Source organism: Crocodylus siamensis, chromosome 1 (genome assembly GCF_052110815.1).
Source record: "Crocodylus siamensis isolate JL-2025a chromosome 1, ASM5211081v1, whole genome shotgun sequence".
NCBI classification, from domain to species: domain Eukaryota; kingdom Metazoa; phylum Chordata; order Crocodylia; family Crocodylidae; genus Crocodylus; species Crocodylus siamensis.
In genome coordinates, this window is record NC_143395.1 from 54,834,082 (window position 1) to 54,850,789 (window position 16,708).

The 16,708-nt window shown below is 41.7% G+C and overlaps 1 protein-coding gene across 3 annotated transcripts in view; it reads left to right on the forward strand.

Moving 5' to 3' along the window:
- The window catches only part of ADGRB3 (adhesion G protein-coupled receptor B3), a 706,322-nt gene that overhangs the window by 348,106 nt on the left and 341,508 nt on the right, over positions 1-16,708 (forward strand). For all 3 annotated transcript variants that reach the window (XM_090034594.1, XM_090034587.1, XM_090034599.1), the window contains one exon: positions 4,304-4,412. In XM_090034594.1, the coding sequence (XP_089890720.1) occupies positions 4,304-4,412 (109 nt within the window). The remainder of the gene's footprint in view (positions 1-4,303; positions 4,413-16,708) is intronic.

Consider the following 16,708-nt stretch of genomic DNA (forward strand, 5'->3'; position numbering starts at 1 on the left):
CTCACCCCTGAATATTGTGCCCTCTCTGGTGCTGGGGGTCAGCTCATCCCCAAATATTGCACCCTCTCTGGCGCTGGGGTCGGCGCGTCCCAAAATGCTGCGCCCTCTCTGGCGCCAGTGTCCTCACGCTGCCATGGGTCCCCTACGAGGCCTCCTCCATCCCCTAATAGCCTCACCCAAGCCACCGGTTTTAAACAGCAAACAAAACACAAGCCCCTGGGCTATAACATAAATTCAAGCCACCCATCTATAACATCATCCAAACCACACCTGGGGTGCTCCAGCCCTCACCTGTACCAGAGGCTGTACCTGCAGTCAGGCCTCTCCCCTTTGGTTGCTCTGGGAGTGCTCCTTCCCCCTTGGCTCGTGGCAGGGAACTGCCATCCTGGCCTTGGCCCTGGGGTTCATATGCAAGCCAGGTCCTGCCTCTTCCAGTCACCTGACTGGCTGGCAAGGCTTGAGCCTTAACCCCTACTTGACCAGCCGGCCAGGACTGGAAGGTTCTGGGCTTAAAGGGGCCACCCTGTCTCTTAGTAACAGAATTAGGGTTCCCTGTTACATATGGTTGCAATTGTTTAAGGATTTTCTGTATGGGTCTGAGGGAGGGGTGATATATCATAACACAGTGTGTGATTCGTGGGGGGGTTTCTTCTGTATCGCAGTGATTCTTCATGTGGCATTTCTTTCAAACATGCAATCTATCTCTCTGGAGGAGCGTCCTTCTTGGGTGAAAGTCTTTTTAAGATTGGTGAGGTGGCAGTCCTGGGTGTTCGCCACAGTGAAAATTCAGTGGTATCTGAAGGCTTGGCTGTATATCATAGCTTTCTTGCTGTGCTTAGGGTGATTGCTGGTTTTATGCTGGGTAGATGGATGCTGATTGTTGAGTTTCTGATGGAACTTAGAGATTGCAGGTTTTCAGTCCAAATGATGAAGAGGTCATTGATATATCTTAAGTATAGCAAGGGTTTGATGGTACAGTCCTTGAGAAATTCTTCTTCCAGGTGGCTCATAAAAAGGTTAGTATACTATGGGGCCATTTTGGTGCCCACAGCTGTGCCAATGGTCTGAAGGAATTGTTGGTTATTAAAAGTGAAATTGTTGTGTGTGAGGATGAAGGGTATAAGGTCAGTAATATCTTTGGGTCTATACTCTGAGTTGTAGTCTTGCTCTTCTAGATATGTAAGGCAGGTGTGGATGTCATCCTGGTGTGGGATGTTGGTATATAATCTGGTAACGTCCATGGTGGCTACAAAGGTGTTGCTGAGAAGGTGAACTATGTTTTTAAGTTTTCATAGGAAGTCTGTAGTCTTGGACAAAAATTGCATTTTGGGTGACAAGCAGTTTTAGGATTGATTCAATGAAACCTGATATTTTCTCAGTTAGGGTCCCATGTTTGGAAATGATAGGTCTGCCAAAGTTCCCTGATATGTGGATTTTAGAGAGCATGTAAAAAGTTCCTGGGTTGGGTGGTGGGGGAATCAAGGTCTGTAATTTTTCTTATAGTTCTGATGGATATGAGTTGATGGTATTTTTTAATTTCATGCTGAAAAGGGAAGTAGGATCTTCTTGTAGTTCTTTGTAGTAGGTGGTATCAGACAGTTGTCTGTTGGCTTCCTTTATGTAGTCTTCACAGTTTAGGATGACTATTGCTCCTCTTTTATCTGCTGATTTTATTAGTATTTGGTGGTTAGATCTTAGAGATTCTATGGCCTTTCTCTGTGGAGAGAGGTTGTCATGGTGGCATGTGTTGTTGATTATTTAATTGTTCATTCTTTCCCTGAAGCAGTCGATGTCGCAGTCAAGGTTATAGTTTCATCCACTGTGAAGTGTCCAATCTGATGTTTTTCGGGGTTGAAATTTTCCTCAATGTTGTTAGAGGATGAGTTGTTGTTGGAAATGGATTAATTTTGGTTGTGGAAGTATTCCTTGAGGCACAGGCATTGGAAGAATTCTTCTACTTCTCCACGTTCAAGTATTTTATTAGGGTATTTTTCTGGGCAGAGATTTAAGCCTTTAGAAAGGACAGATTTTTCAGTTTTGGTAAGCGTGTGTGTGGAAAGATTGATGATATTTGAGGGTTTGTTGCTGCATTCAGTGTTATACAACATTTTTAAGAAGGTAATGATGGAGAAAATCCATTGTCCTATGAGTTTTCAAGTCCCTTTCAGATCATTAGATTGTGCTATCATCAAATCAGGACTTCCAAAGCTACAGCCAAAAACACATTTCAAGTGACAAAAAAATATATGAAACTAGTAAATCCTGTACAGAATATTTTAAAAATTTCTTATCCTTTGCTGACCACATCAAATAATCAGGAAAAATATAAATATATGTAATTCTATGTTATGCATATTTCAACCAGTGTAAACAGTATTAACTAGTTAAAAATGATGGAGAGAGGATTATAGCTGCAGTTTTGCAGTCTGATTCTATGTTCTTTTCAAAGACAACAAAGTGAAAATGTGCACGTCAGAGCACTCTAACCATCTTTTTCTACTGGCTTGCCTGAGATATTTTCCCTGAGCTCTCCAATCTTTCGTAGTTTAGATTCCTCAGATTGTGCTCTGCGATCTTTTGGTAGAAAAAAGCCTCATTCACTATCAACAAATTGTTGACTTTCAGTCAGAATACAGCTGCAGTGCCAGAGCATATCCTTTTACTAGATTAAATGGCAGCATTAGAAACCATTAATTACAGGTTATGTAAAGAACCCACTTTAATGCATGCCTTTTTAAGACCTGATGTAAAGAGCTGCAGAGAAGCCATTTGCAGTCCCCAGTGATAAGTTTATATTGGCTCAGCCACACTCAGGAACTATTCTGCATATTTTTCATCACAATCTGCTGACACCTTATTTATTAATTAAATAATCTGTATCTGTAAAGCTACAGAGTGACTTGGTAACGTATTGTTCAACTGTTTCTTAGCTAAAGATATGCTAACAAAGTGAATGCTGGCAGAAGAACGTTTTAATTAAAAACCAGCCATGGTCCTCAGTACAGAGCATGTGTTTATTTGTGGTAGGGGTGAGACTGGTGTGAAAATTTATTTGTAACCTTACTAATGACCATTAGAAAAAATGAATTTGAGTTAGTTTCACTTGAGGCAGCATTTGCTATTTGTCAGGATCTTGAACACATCATATAATTAACATAAAACATCATGTTGATGCCTTCACTTTTACTTTAAAGCCTGGCCAATCTATGTAACCCAGCATGAAGTTACCCAACTTAGTTTAAATGACAAAGGATCTATTTAAAAAAAAGATTAAGCTGGAGCATTTGGTTACTGAAACTTGGAGTTTCCAGAAGCAACATGGGGAGGTAACATATTCCCCGTGTCAGACATAAATGGGGTGAATATTGCTTACAAATTGCACTTTGACAACCCTTCTATTATGAGGAGAAAAAGGGTATTGTGTACAGAAATATATATATTTCTGTCTATTATATATATATATGTATATAATAGACGGAAAAAAATATATAGGATCACATTACTGAAAATTACTACTTTGTCCATGAAACAGACAACAGTCTCTATGATGACTTATTTATTATTGATGACTCTATTGGTTTTTAAACTATTGGAACTATTACTTAATAAAATACACTTCAGTATTATTGTGGTAAATATTAGCATATAACCTTGAAAATGAATTACATTTTCTTGTAAATGAGCTAGCCTTTTCCCTGTTTGGAAATCCTACCTTGATGTGGTTCTTGTGTTGTAGACACTACCATGGATTCCTTTGTTTACTTAATCATTGTGAAAACAGCATTAAAAGCATAGGAATAATTTTTATTAGTTAACTTCTGTTTTAAATCAACAAAGGGGAATCACACTGCCTTTCTTAAGGGCCAGAGTTTGTCTTCAGATTTATAAACTCGCTTTTATCAACATTATTGGGTTACCTACCCAGTTGTTTAAAAAAAAACAAACGCTGTCTTTTTTTCCTCTGAATTATGTCTTAAATAGTAACCATTACTGAGAGCTATGGTGTACTCACCATATAGTATTGTAATCCTGTTGGGTTAAGTGCAATGATCTCTGGGCCAACCTAAATTGTTTTCCCACAGCTTGAAAGCTGATCATGTTGACTTACCAGGAGATTTTATGTCAGGTGAAAGCTAAACATGGTGGTTTCACAGTCACTTAAGTTTTTAGATAATAAAATATAATGTATACAGTTTTTGTCTGTCCCACCTCATTTTATTACACTTAGTTTCTGTTTTATCTCAGTGCTACAGAATTGCTGAAGTTCTTCTGGCTATTTTTGTATCTTACCTTTGTTTACTAGATATATCCAGGATCAGTAGAGCTAATGCAGGTGATTGAAGATTTTATACACATTGTTGGAATGGGGATGATGGACTTTCAGAATTCATATCTAATGACTGGAAATGTAGGTAAGAAATAGGAATTTCTATTATCAAATATTTGATCTATAAAAAATAAAAAATTGCAAGTACATACTTTATAGATGCCAAGTATATGATAGTTTAGATTGGCATCCTCTTTCTCTTCTAAACTTATCTTCTATTATTTGGTCATTTGCTATCTTGATTATTCATTTGCTTAGTATGTTTTATAAATGAATCTTCTCTTTAAATGGGTCTCCAAACTTGAGTGCAGACATAAGATGTAAATACACTGAAATCAATAAGTTCTTTCAGAGTTTCAATATTTAATGTTTTGCCTCCTATGAATATCAGTCTGTTTTAAGATAGGTCATTACAATGAGGCAGAATATGTGATGATTTAAAAGTTGGTTGGTTTTAGAAAACATCACAGAAAAAGTAGGAAATCTTTCTACTGAAAAACCTAAAACATCATCAAAGTAATCATACTGTCATGCTGGTAGAAATGTGAGGTTTTGTTTCAGTATTTTTGATTTATGCCCAATGTAAATCAGTATAATATGTGTCATTTGATAGTATCAGTTGAATAATTGCCAATAACATATAGTTAACAAATTATTAAATACTTCTTTATTTTTCTCAGCTTTTAGAGTTGGGCAGGTAGGATTAATCCTGAAAGGAATTGATTTCTATTGGTTGGATGTTAGTGAATGCTAATTGTTAGCTGATTGTTGGCCTAGCCCTGGGACCATGTGACAGTCTGGAAGTAGCTCTGGTGTCATTCTCAGCCCTGGGACCACATGGGAGTATTGAACTGGCTCTAGTGTGTTCCCAGGGCTCAGATCATCAGCTGATTGTTGGTCCCATCCCTGGGACTGTACTGGGGTATGGAACTGGCTCTAGTGCAGTCCAAGGACTGGAACCAACAATCACTAGCAATGATTATTCATGTTGGCCTTGGGACCACTTGGGTTCAGCTGGGCTACAGCTGCCCAGCTTTCAACTTGCCGGTGCAGAGGGAACCTGGGTTGCTGGGCTCCTCCTCTGCTGACAAGAAGTAGTGGCACCCCTGGGATCTGATCTCATGCACATGTGGCATGGCAGGAGGCACAATTATTGGGATCATGAAATTTATATGGTAAAATAAGTGATTGTTTATTACATACTTTTTGGCATGTTTTATTGTACCGTAATCTGCCTGGGTTCTGAAAATTTGTGTTCTGGAAATTGACTTCAGGAATGGCATGAAAGGATTCCATGTACATTTCCTCCACAAAATTAGCATGTCAAGTAGGAAACAACAATTTAACAAAATCAAGAGCCACGTGTTGCACTGGATGCTCTGAGCATCAAACAGTTCTACCTATGAAGTGGAACTGGGAGGAGGGAGGCATATTACTATGGTTCATCTGAAACTGCTGTAATTGTTTTTTTCTGTCTGCTCCATTCTGCGGTAACTGGAAGCTAAAACATACTAAATTAACACTAATTTGTTCAGAGGTAAATCACTATGGTTGAGCTTCACTTACTGTAGGATAAAAGCAGACAGGCAAAACAATTTGGGATAATCAGCGGAAACATTCTTATGAGCAGTATCTTCCTCCAACTTGAAAGCAGTGTAATTGTCTTACCACACCAGATAACTACCTAACTTCTATAGTGTTTCTTTTCTCCATTCTCTTTTCTCCCATACCTAACAGTTTTCCAACAGAGTTTGATTTAGTGGTGTGTCCTTGGACTTCTTTACTGATTTATGTTGGCTACCTACACCTTGGGTCCTGGGAGATTGCTCCCTGCTCCCTTAATGCTGGGAGTTGCCTGCTTCAGAGGTGGGCTCCACCATAAGAGCACAGGAGCGGTCAATGTCCCTCTACCCCAGCACCAGGGAGCTCCTGGCCCCACTCCTCAATGGCGGCGCGGGGGCTGAGAGACTCTTATCTCTCATCCCTGGCTCCACAGTCAGGGAGCAGGGGCTGGTATTAGAATCTCCTAATCCCTGCTCCCCATCACAGAGCTAAGAATTTCTTACTTCCTAGCCCCCACTCTACAACTGTGATCACAGAGCAGAGGCTGTGAGCTCACTGCTGCTGGTGCAGGAGGACATTGTCCCTGCTTAGGTTCCAGTAGGAGAGCCCACCCTAGCAGCAGGCAGCTCCCAGGAGCAAGAAGCAATTTCCTGCCACCTGCTGCCTGGCTGACCAGGAGCACATTTGCAGGTATCTTGTATCTACAAGTAGCAAATTTACTCACAATTAGAGCAAGTTACTATGCAGTAAGTGTCTGTATGTGTAGATGGCAATGCTTACTGCACAGTAATTTGCTCTGATCTTGAGTAAAGCATCTCATGTAGACACGCCCTGTAAGGAGCAAATCTACCCTGCTGTTAACAAGAAATATTCAATCGTTTGTTAAAATCATTTGTTATTCCACAAGTTTGGAGTGTAACAAATGTACTAATCTTTAGAAAAATGATGGATCAAACTTGGGATAAAACCAGAGATTTATTTTAGACCAGATACATTTTCTCAAGCAACAATGAAAGTTATTTATTCATATGATAGGGTCAAACTGGGATTGCTTTGTACAGGAAAATTGTACCTCTGATGTCAAATGGTTTTATTTTAAAGTAGAAGCAAAGGAATGGTTAAAGGAGAAGCAACTGACAAATTTATTTGAATCCTGTGTAATGCTTTAATCCCTCACAAGAGGCTGTTAAGGAAACCAAGTAGTCCTTATGTGAAAGGTATTGTCACAGTGGTTGGCTAATATACAGAAAATAAACGGTTTCAATTTTCAGCATGAGAAAAGGTTACTAGTGTCATGCCCTTTAGCGTCTTGTTTTGTTTTAAATAAAAACTGATGTTAAAGGAGGTGATCATAAAGTGGCAAAAAATGCGGATAGTTCAAAGTGTTTAGAGTAGACCATGAGAAGAGGTAAAATGAAAGGACATGCAGTGGCAGAAACAATACCTGTAAGAAGGGCTTGTTAAACTACGCAGACATATTTCTGTATTGCAAAATAACTCAGTGAAAGCCCAGATGAATGTTCAGTAGTGGCCAAAGGCACACAGAATGTTAGGATGTATAAAAGAACTGCATAGGAGAAATGTGGAATATATGACGTGCATATGACCTAGAAAACTGCATTTAGTTCTGGTTACTTTGGGCAAGATACAAATCAGTCCTGCCCAACTGACAACCTGTCACCAAATGTAGCCTGTGAGGGGTTAACATGCAGTTCCCAGGCTCCCACTGCCCCCCTCCCCCATGCTTCTTCCATTGGGTCCTGCTGCTGCAGAGGCCAAGGTCTTCACACTCCCCCTCCCTCGACCAGCTTCTGTTTCCCACCCCCATTCCCAGAAGTGGGGTGGTGGTAGGGTGCTTTGCATGTGACAGGGGGAGAGGTGGACTGTCATAGTTGCTTTCACTGTCAGCAGGATCAGGAAGGAGGCTATATAGTGGTGCCACTGCTCACAGGTGGAAGACCCAAGCTGCTCATGCTCTGTGCATGGCTTGGAGACTTAGGCTGATCACTTTCTGTGCACATGGCTGGAAGGTCTAGGTTACTTGCGCTGTATGCATGGCCAAATAAAGCTGTGCAATGTGTGTGCACGGATGAGGGAGATGAGGGAGTAGAGTCCTACAGTCCATAAGGTGTGCAGTCCCCCACTCTCTAGCCATGTTCCAGATTATTCTTATAGGTGTCTAAATGTTGGTTCAGTATAACAAGAAATGATTCAGATCAACTGGGCTCTGTGCAGGTGCTTCAGGTTTGGACTGAGTTCAAACACTTGGACAGGAAGTGGGACACATGAGTTCAGGGCCCTTCTCAGCCTGAAGTGATTCAAATCTGCATGTATCATGAAGGCACCAAGTTTTTAGGTACTGGTATACTTAAGTGGAAGTATCTACAAAAGCTGTTTGAATCTGGACTTGGAATTAAAATGCTGAAAAAACAAGATGTTGTTTAATAGAGAATGGGAGTATCTGCACTCATATCAAAAGAATGAATTAGAAGGTATATAAAAGCATGCTCCCGCACATAACTCAACTCCTAACTGATAAACTCTTGCCCCTTCATCTGAGGTATCTGGCCAAAATCAGAAATGGGGAAGACATAGAAATGAGCACCATTCTGATCCAGGGATGGGAACTCCTATATTTGTAACCAGTTAGTGGGCATTTTATCATGAACTGGGTCAAATAAGCATTTCAGATATTTTTAAGGAGGCAAAGCTTGACCTATGAGTTAAGTACAGATAGTCAAAAAGCCCAAGGCTGAATTGATTCAATCTTCACAAGTTTCTCTAAGTTGCATAGATTGAACCAATACTAAAGTGAATAATAAAAATAAGAAACAAGGGTCTCAAGATGTAGCAAGGGAGGTTTAAGTTGGATAATAGGAAAAACTTTCTCACAAGGCAGGCGCTGATGCACTGGAACAGGTTACCCAGAGAGGTGGTGGAATCTCCATCCTTGCAGGTGTTTAGGGCCTGACTTGACAAAGCCCTAGCTGGAATGAATGAAGTTAACTTGAATCAGGAGGGGAACTGGGACAGAAGTTTTATAGACTGGTTTAACTTAAATCAAGTAATTTTGATACTATTTTTATCTAGGTCTGTCTTAAACTGGTTTCAGCCATTTTGAAACCAGTTTATGTGCACTGAACTTCTGTTCTGTTACAGGTTTAAACTGCTTTCTGATCACTTAAACTAATTTATGTGTAATGTCTGTCCTTAGCCACAAACACTGTACATTGGTAGGGTGCCATAGGACAGAAAAGACTTGAAATAGTTGTCATTCTCTTGCATGCTTGCTTGCTTTCTTCATCCTTGTCACATATGTAACCTTCAAATATTCTTACTCTCATGCTTCTCATGCTCTTTAAATCCTCTCTTCACCTCATTCCTATTAAAAAGCTTTTGACTTGGGGAGAATTTTTTATAGTATTTCTTTTTTTTTAAACTTTATCTTTCTTGTTCAGTAAACTGAGGAGCCATTCTTCTATCTAATTTTTTTTCCGCTCTAATTTGGACATTTTGTAACAGCAATTCTATATCTTATCTTACCGTTTCCATCTTATCTTGCAGTTGGCTTTTTTCTGACTGCCTAGATTTGATGTTTGCCTTGAGATCACCTTTCATTAACTACTGATTCCCCTCCTGTGCTGCTAACACTGCTTTGATCTCCCTTTGCAAAGCCTGCTTCCATGCTAGTGTTTTTTTTTCTGACTGATTTGCATTACCCTCTGACCAGCTCTTGTTGCCACCTTCTTGTCTTTAATTTCTGCCAACATTGTAACTCTGTACTCTGTCTCTGCTAAAGACAGAACAGTACAAGTAATTTTTCACCCTTGAAATATAATGCATATTCTTGACTTAAGCATTGATACATTCAGAAGTAAATGCAAGGTTCATACTTTGCGTTAGAATTTTTACAATAGGAAATTTTGTAATTAGAAAGAAATGAAATAACTCTGACAAGAAAAAAACCAATAATCAGTACAAAGGTATTATTTCAGTCTGCAGAAAAATAAACAGAGGAGGTTATTGTTAAGCATTTTTAAAATGAGTTTTAGGCATTTGTAATATGTTATGGTTTTGACCAGAAATGCTGCAAGACTCTGCAAAGACAGACACTAAACGCTTGGGTGAGATAGATGGATGGAATACAAGTTTCTTTAGAAATAAATATTTGATCAAAGAAAAAGGGTTGCATACAAAATCAAGATGTTCTTTCTTCATATACACTAATTTACAATATCCACTTAGCTCCTGTCAAATGTGGTAGCAGCATTAATTGCTGCTCTTCTGATGCCAAATTTCCAGACCCATAGGGAGCCTTATGGGCTGAATAAAGTGGCCCTGTGTGCTTGATAGTTCCTGCACTTGGGGGCCCAATTGGTACACACACAGAGGCCAGATCTAGGTGCATGGTACTGAGCCAGGCTGGTTTGGTGCATGACTGGACTGGAGTGCATGGGGCCTGGTCCTGAATGCAGCTGGCCTGCAAGACTAGTGGTCTGCAAGACAGCTTGGGGGCCAGATCCCTGTGCACAATGCCCAATGTGAGATCTAGCCTGTGGACCAGCCCTGTGCCACTCATTTGATCTATGGGGCCAAAAGGTTTGGTGCCACTGGTTCAGGACAAAGCTGCACCCTATCTACTACGTCCAATACCTCCTGATAGAGCTTTTCTCCAAGAACTGGTAAAATCCCATTTAACTGGATTAAGGCACAAGCTGCCACAATATATTGTGGCAGTGAGATCCACAAGTGAAATATACATTGTGGCCAGGTGCAGGCATTATGTTTTTTGTGGTTTAGATGGTCAGAAACCGCCTATACCTATAACAGAAGAGAAGTTGGGGGCACATAGACTGCTTTAAAAATGGCAGATCCCAGTCTAAGATGGACCTGGATTGATATAGTATTAGACTTCCTCAATCTAACAGACTTACTCTATCTAAGTTATACCAGTCTATTAAACATCAATGCCAGGTCTGCTCATGAATGAAAGTAGGTAACTGCCCACCAGTATCTCAGGGGATTTTCTGAGTCCCCACTAGTGCCCCCTTGCAGGGAGCCATGGCTCACTTGCTCCAGCTGAGCACCTAGTCAGCCCCACCTGTCAGCTGCAGGAAGGACACAGGAGAAGGGGGCAGTGGGGCTCGGAAGCTGCTGGAGGAAGGTGATGCCAGTGACACACTCTGCAATCCTGGCTGAGTCGCTGGGGCACAGAATGTCCTTCCCCTGTCCCAAGACACAGGTCTGTGTGCTGGAGTGGCTCTGGTAAGGGCTTGGAGAATTATCTCCTACCCGTTCACACCCACCCCACTGAGCTAGTGCCAAGTTTCTGGCTGAAGCCGCTTCCACCCATGCAACTGGTGGGGGGAGGGACAGCCATGCCCTTGCAGCTACAGTGCCTGGCTGGAGATGGTTCTAGCACTGAGATTTGTGGGGCAGCAGGTGTCTGTGCTAGGATGAGCTGGCAGCCATCCCTCCCCAAACCTTGGAAAATGGACTTCCTTGAGCTGAGCCAGTCCAGCCGTCGGCTGTCACTAGAATCATCACCTGCCAAATGCCTCACTCCAGGAACTGGACTGCACAGGAGGTGGCGTTTTCAGCCAAGAACTTGGCACTGGCTCGGTGGCAGAAATCCTTCAAGAGCTTCCTGGAGCCACTCCAGCACATACTTCCAGAACTGAGGACGAGGGAGGGACATTCTGTGCCCAGTCTACCTGGTCAGGAATGCAGGCTGCGCTGCTGGCACCACCATAGCTCAGCAGCTCGTGAGCCCAACTCCCTCCCTGCCTCCATCTTGCACGTAGCAGACCCCCATATCTCCCACCCCAGATAAAGTCAAGGGACCTCCATGATGCTAAGCAGGGGTAAACATGCCTCTCTCCTCTGACTGTCTGCAGCTATGTATGAGCTGCCTGACAGATAACAGGGCAGTGGGGGGAGGTGTGTGCTTGACAGCCAATGAGGGATGGCCTCAGCTGCATTGGCTGCCCTCAGCAATGCCCAACACCCTGGAAGGTATGCAGGAACACCCCAGTCTTCTGGCCTAAGCCACTACCTGACTTGCCCCACCGAAGGGCAAACATGAGTTCCATTTGCTCCAATCTATGCAGGTTTAGAAAATGTCTGTAAATAGCCTGTGTTAAAAAAAACTTCCTTTTGTTAACGTTTTAAACCCAACACCTAGTAACTTTATTTTATGTCTTCTGGTTCTAGAATTTTGAGAGATCATGAAGAATAAATCACTATTTACTTTCTCTGTGCCATTTAATATTTTGTAGACCTCTGTCATGTCTTCTCCTGGGCATCTCTTTTCTAAGCACAAAAACCTTAACCTACATAGGGCCTTATTAAACCTTACACTGCACAAATGTTGATCAACGTTAGTGCTAGCTCAAGTTTGGAGCAGTCACACTTTAGGCCAGCAGGGGCCTGGAGGACTGAAAAGTAAGAATCTGCCCCCTCCCATTCTTGGCTTCCCTCCTGCCCCCTGGAGCTCTGTCTTTGCCCCTTGGGGTTCCCCTCTGCCTCCTGACTCCCCCAGGCCCTAGAGCATTACTTGTTTGTGGCTACCTGCATTGGTAACCCCAAGGGAGCAAGCAGAAAGGGTTAACTTTTCTGCCTGGCTGGCTACTGCTGCTGCAGAGGAGCAGCAGCAGCTGGGCAGGCATGTTTACCCTTCCTTCCCTGCTCCCCTGGGACAGACAGTGCAGGCAGTCACAAATAAGTGGCAGGGGATGGAGTGGGCCCAGTCTGGGCTACCGGGAGGTGGGATGGGTATGGTTTTTACTAGAGTAACACGAGTTGGGTAGCATGGATCAAAGACAATCCTTCCCTGAGCTGTTGTAACTTTAAGCTGCACAGCAAGTACTTTAAACTAGTTTCAGATGTTAATGTACAGATAATCCTGGCATTAAGAGCTCCAGGAGCCACCCAGAATTATTGCGTAACAAGGCCTTAAGTCTGTCCTCATGTAGAAGCCCTCTCCTCATGTAGAATACCACTGATCATCATTGTTTCCTTTCTCTGTACCTTTTCTAGTTCTTCTATAACGCAATGCTGCACATAGTATTCAAGGTGTGAATGCACCAAAGGTTTATAAAAGGGCATAATGATATTTTTTGTTTTGTTTTCAGTTCCCTTCTTAATAATTCACAATGTTTTGTTTTTCTTTTTGACTGCTACTGAACACTGAGCTGATGTTTTCAGGAAAGTGTCCACAATAACTACAAGATCTCTTTTCTGGGCAGTGACAGTTACTGTAGAACCTATTATTGTGTATGTATATTTTGGGTTATTTTTCCCCATATGCATCAGTTTTCACTTATCAGTATTGAATTTTGTCTGTAATTCTGTTGCCGATTCACACAGGTCTGCAAGATCTTTCTGTATTTCTTCACTGTCTGCCTTTGTCTTTATGATTCTGAATCCTAATCCTTTTCTCCAAATTGTGTGCAACTCCACCTAGCTTGGTGTCATCATGCAATCAATCCCATCCTCATAATCCAAAATGAAGATATTAAACAGTACTAACCTAGGACAGACTCTTGGGGAACCCCACTCAACACTGTCTCTCAATTAGATATTAGATAGCATTAGCACTTCTACCATGGGAATCACCATCCTCTAGGTAGAATTGGCATATAGGAATATAGCATTCACTGAATTTCTTCCAGGGGAAACATGCCCCTTCTGAGGGTAGATCTTCCATGTCCCAATCTGGAAGATCCCTCTTGCTATTGTGAACATTTGTACACTGCCTTCCAGGTCTGGTCTGGGAGGGAAGCAGCAACAGTTGCCTCTTCTCCAGAATGGGGGGAGTCTTTGGTTTGCGGGAGAAGAAGCAGGTACTTTGCTGGCTCCCTCTGGCTTCTCCTTACCACCTCCACTAGCTAGCAGGGCAGCAGGAGTGGGGATTGTAAAGTCCTGGGAGCTGGTAACAAGGACCAGGGAAACTATTTTTGGTCGAGATCCTGGTCCCTGGGCTATATATGCCGCCATTGCTGCTCTCGTGGACAGTAAGGGTGGGGATTGTACAACCCACAGACTGGGAATCCAGCCCAAGCCCAGACATAACTGCCTTCGCCTTGTTGCCCTACTCCCCTGCTGGAGATGGTATGGATATCCCATGGGCTACCAGGAGCCTAGCATAGAAGCAGCTGCTCCTTGCTCCCTACTTGCTCCTCAGACCAGAGACTCTGAAAGCTTTGCCTTGCTGCTCCCCATAAAAAGCAGTGGAGAGACCGAATGCCTGTACTGTGCCTGCTCCTGGAATGATTTCTAGTGGTGAAATTTTTCCCCTGTACTCATTATACTCAAAGACCTGTACATGGCCTTTGAGTACAACACTCCAATCCCTTATGTATCTACATTACAGTGCTTCCATCTAGACTATATTTACTTAGCTTATTAATGAGAATGTCATGGGAGATAAGAGTATTTGTTCATGGTAACTGAAGTATAGAAGGCATTAAACACTTCTGCCTTCTCTGCATCTTCAAATATTAGATTGCCCTCTCTGTTTAGTAAGGAATCAACATTTTCTTTAGTCTTCCTCTTACTTCTAACATAATTCTTTTACTTCTGATGTAACTATAGAATGTTTCTTGTTGACTTTTCTATCCCTTACTAGCTGCATCTCATTGCCTGCCTCAGCCTTTCTGATTTTTACCTGCACACCCATGCAACAATCTTACACTCATCTCTAATAATATGACTGGGATTCCATTTTCATAAAATTCTTTTTTTGAATTTCAGAATTCAGTTCCCCGAAGAATTATCTGTTTAACCAGGTCAGTTTCTTGCTGAACTTCTTCCTACTTTTTCTTCACATCATGATAGCCTTCTCCTGCACTTTCTTGGCCTCCTTCAGCTTACCTCAGATTTGCCTTTCATAGGATCATACCCACCAATACCCTGAGTACAATTTATAGAAGTCTGCTGTTCTCCTCCTTTTCTTTCCTTACAATTTCAAACTGAATCATTTCAAGGTCATTTATCAACTAAGTTGCCTTCCAACTTCACATTTGTAACCAATTCATCACTTTTTGTGACCAGCTTTCCACCTTTGTTGGCTTGTCTTCTACCTAGATCAAGAGTTATCCCCAACACAACTTAGTCAAAAAACTTACTGGACTGTCTGCACTTCTGTGTTACCTTCCTAGAAGATAATGAAAGCCCCCCATTGATCACCTGGTCCTGCAATTTGGAAATTTTTGTTAGTTGTTTGAAAAAAACCTTGTCCACCTCCTCTCCATGATTTGAAGGTCTATAATCTGCCAGGGTCAGATGGTTTCAGTTTCTGATATCAACTTAATATTTTGAAACCTTCTTTACTCTGTACTGTTTTGCATTGATACCTACCTTGACAATTTTTAATGTGTGCCCAAAAGGCTAGGTTAGGCTTGAGACTTATTCTGAATTTGTTCCTATTGTTATTTCGTAGACCATAAACACCTCAATTCATAGTGTTTATTCCCTTGATTTCAAATGGGTTTTGGACTGAACCCATTATGAAGACAACTTCTAAGTCCTTTTCTAAGACAAAGTATCTACACTTTTTTTTTACCTTTCTTATCATTAAAGAGTAAAATATAACTACTTATTAAGCAATGATTAGCATTTCTTCATTTATATTTAACCACTTTGTTCTGTCAGATTGGTCCATAGACTGGGGGATAAATAACTTCAGCAAGTAAACAAATTTAGGAGGACTTGATGAGCCTAAGTTCATATTTTGATCCAAAAGCTTTTGCTGTCTTGTCTGAATTCAAAGCTCTCTGTGCAGTTACAAGCCAAAATATAACTGCTGCTTTTGACACTGGCATACTGTGATCCTACTACATATGGAGTATGGATGAAAAGGCATTCACCCAGCTACTGAGCAAGTGCAGTAGACTGTATTCACATATGTAGCTGAGCATAAATTCCAAAATTGTACCCAGACAAAAATCCTTGAAGAAGCAGACCATCCTATGTTTTAGCCTAATAGTTAGGGCACTCACCTAGGAAGCAGAAGATGCAGGTTCTAGGTCCTTCCTCTTTTACCCAGAGAGTGCTCTTATTCATGGGCCACAGTTTAGGTATTAACCAGTCTCCTTTCTAGCCCTTGTCTTTAAGCTGGGCACTACAACTTGGATATAATATTAATTGGGCAAAATGACTAAGGAGTAGTAGGGAAAGGTTTTTTTTGCCCGTTAGAAGTGTGTAGGCCAGAACATACAACTTTTTTCCTTCCACAGACATAGCATAGCCCTTTTGCTCAACATGATCTCTATCTGGCCACATCTGGCTGCCCAGGATTCCAGCTCCAAAAGCAGGGCTGGAGGTGGGAATTGGATCATGCCTCACCTGTGGCCTGCTGGTTCAAACACTGGCATCCTCATATCAAGGGACTGCCAATAATGACAAGAACGCTGTGGTGGGAAGTCAAAGAAATGTAAATTTAACCCTACCCCACTGCCCCGGAGTGAGGGTGGCTTAAACCTGGGTCTTCCATTTCCTGAACAAATGCCATACAGTACTAGGCTATTGAGCTAAAATACGGGAGTGCTTCCCTGTCATGAGTTTTCACCCAGTCACAATTTTAGGATTTATACTTAGGTAGGTACCTATGTAAGAAGCCTCATATACTAGCTCAGGCAGAGCACAGGCTACAGAACATGCTCAGTTACCTTGTAGATGCTTATGCACCCAGTGTGCATGTGGAATATGATTGCTAATTGTGCGTAAGTGTCAAAAATGGCAATTAAGCAGCTGCAAAACTGCTATTTGGATATGTAAAAAAAAAATGGATTCTGCCTTTGGAGTTCAGATCAATTT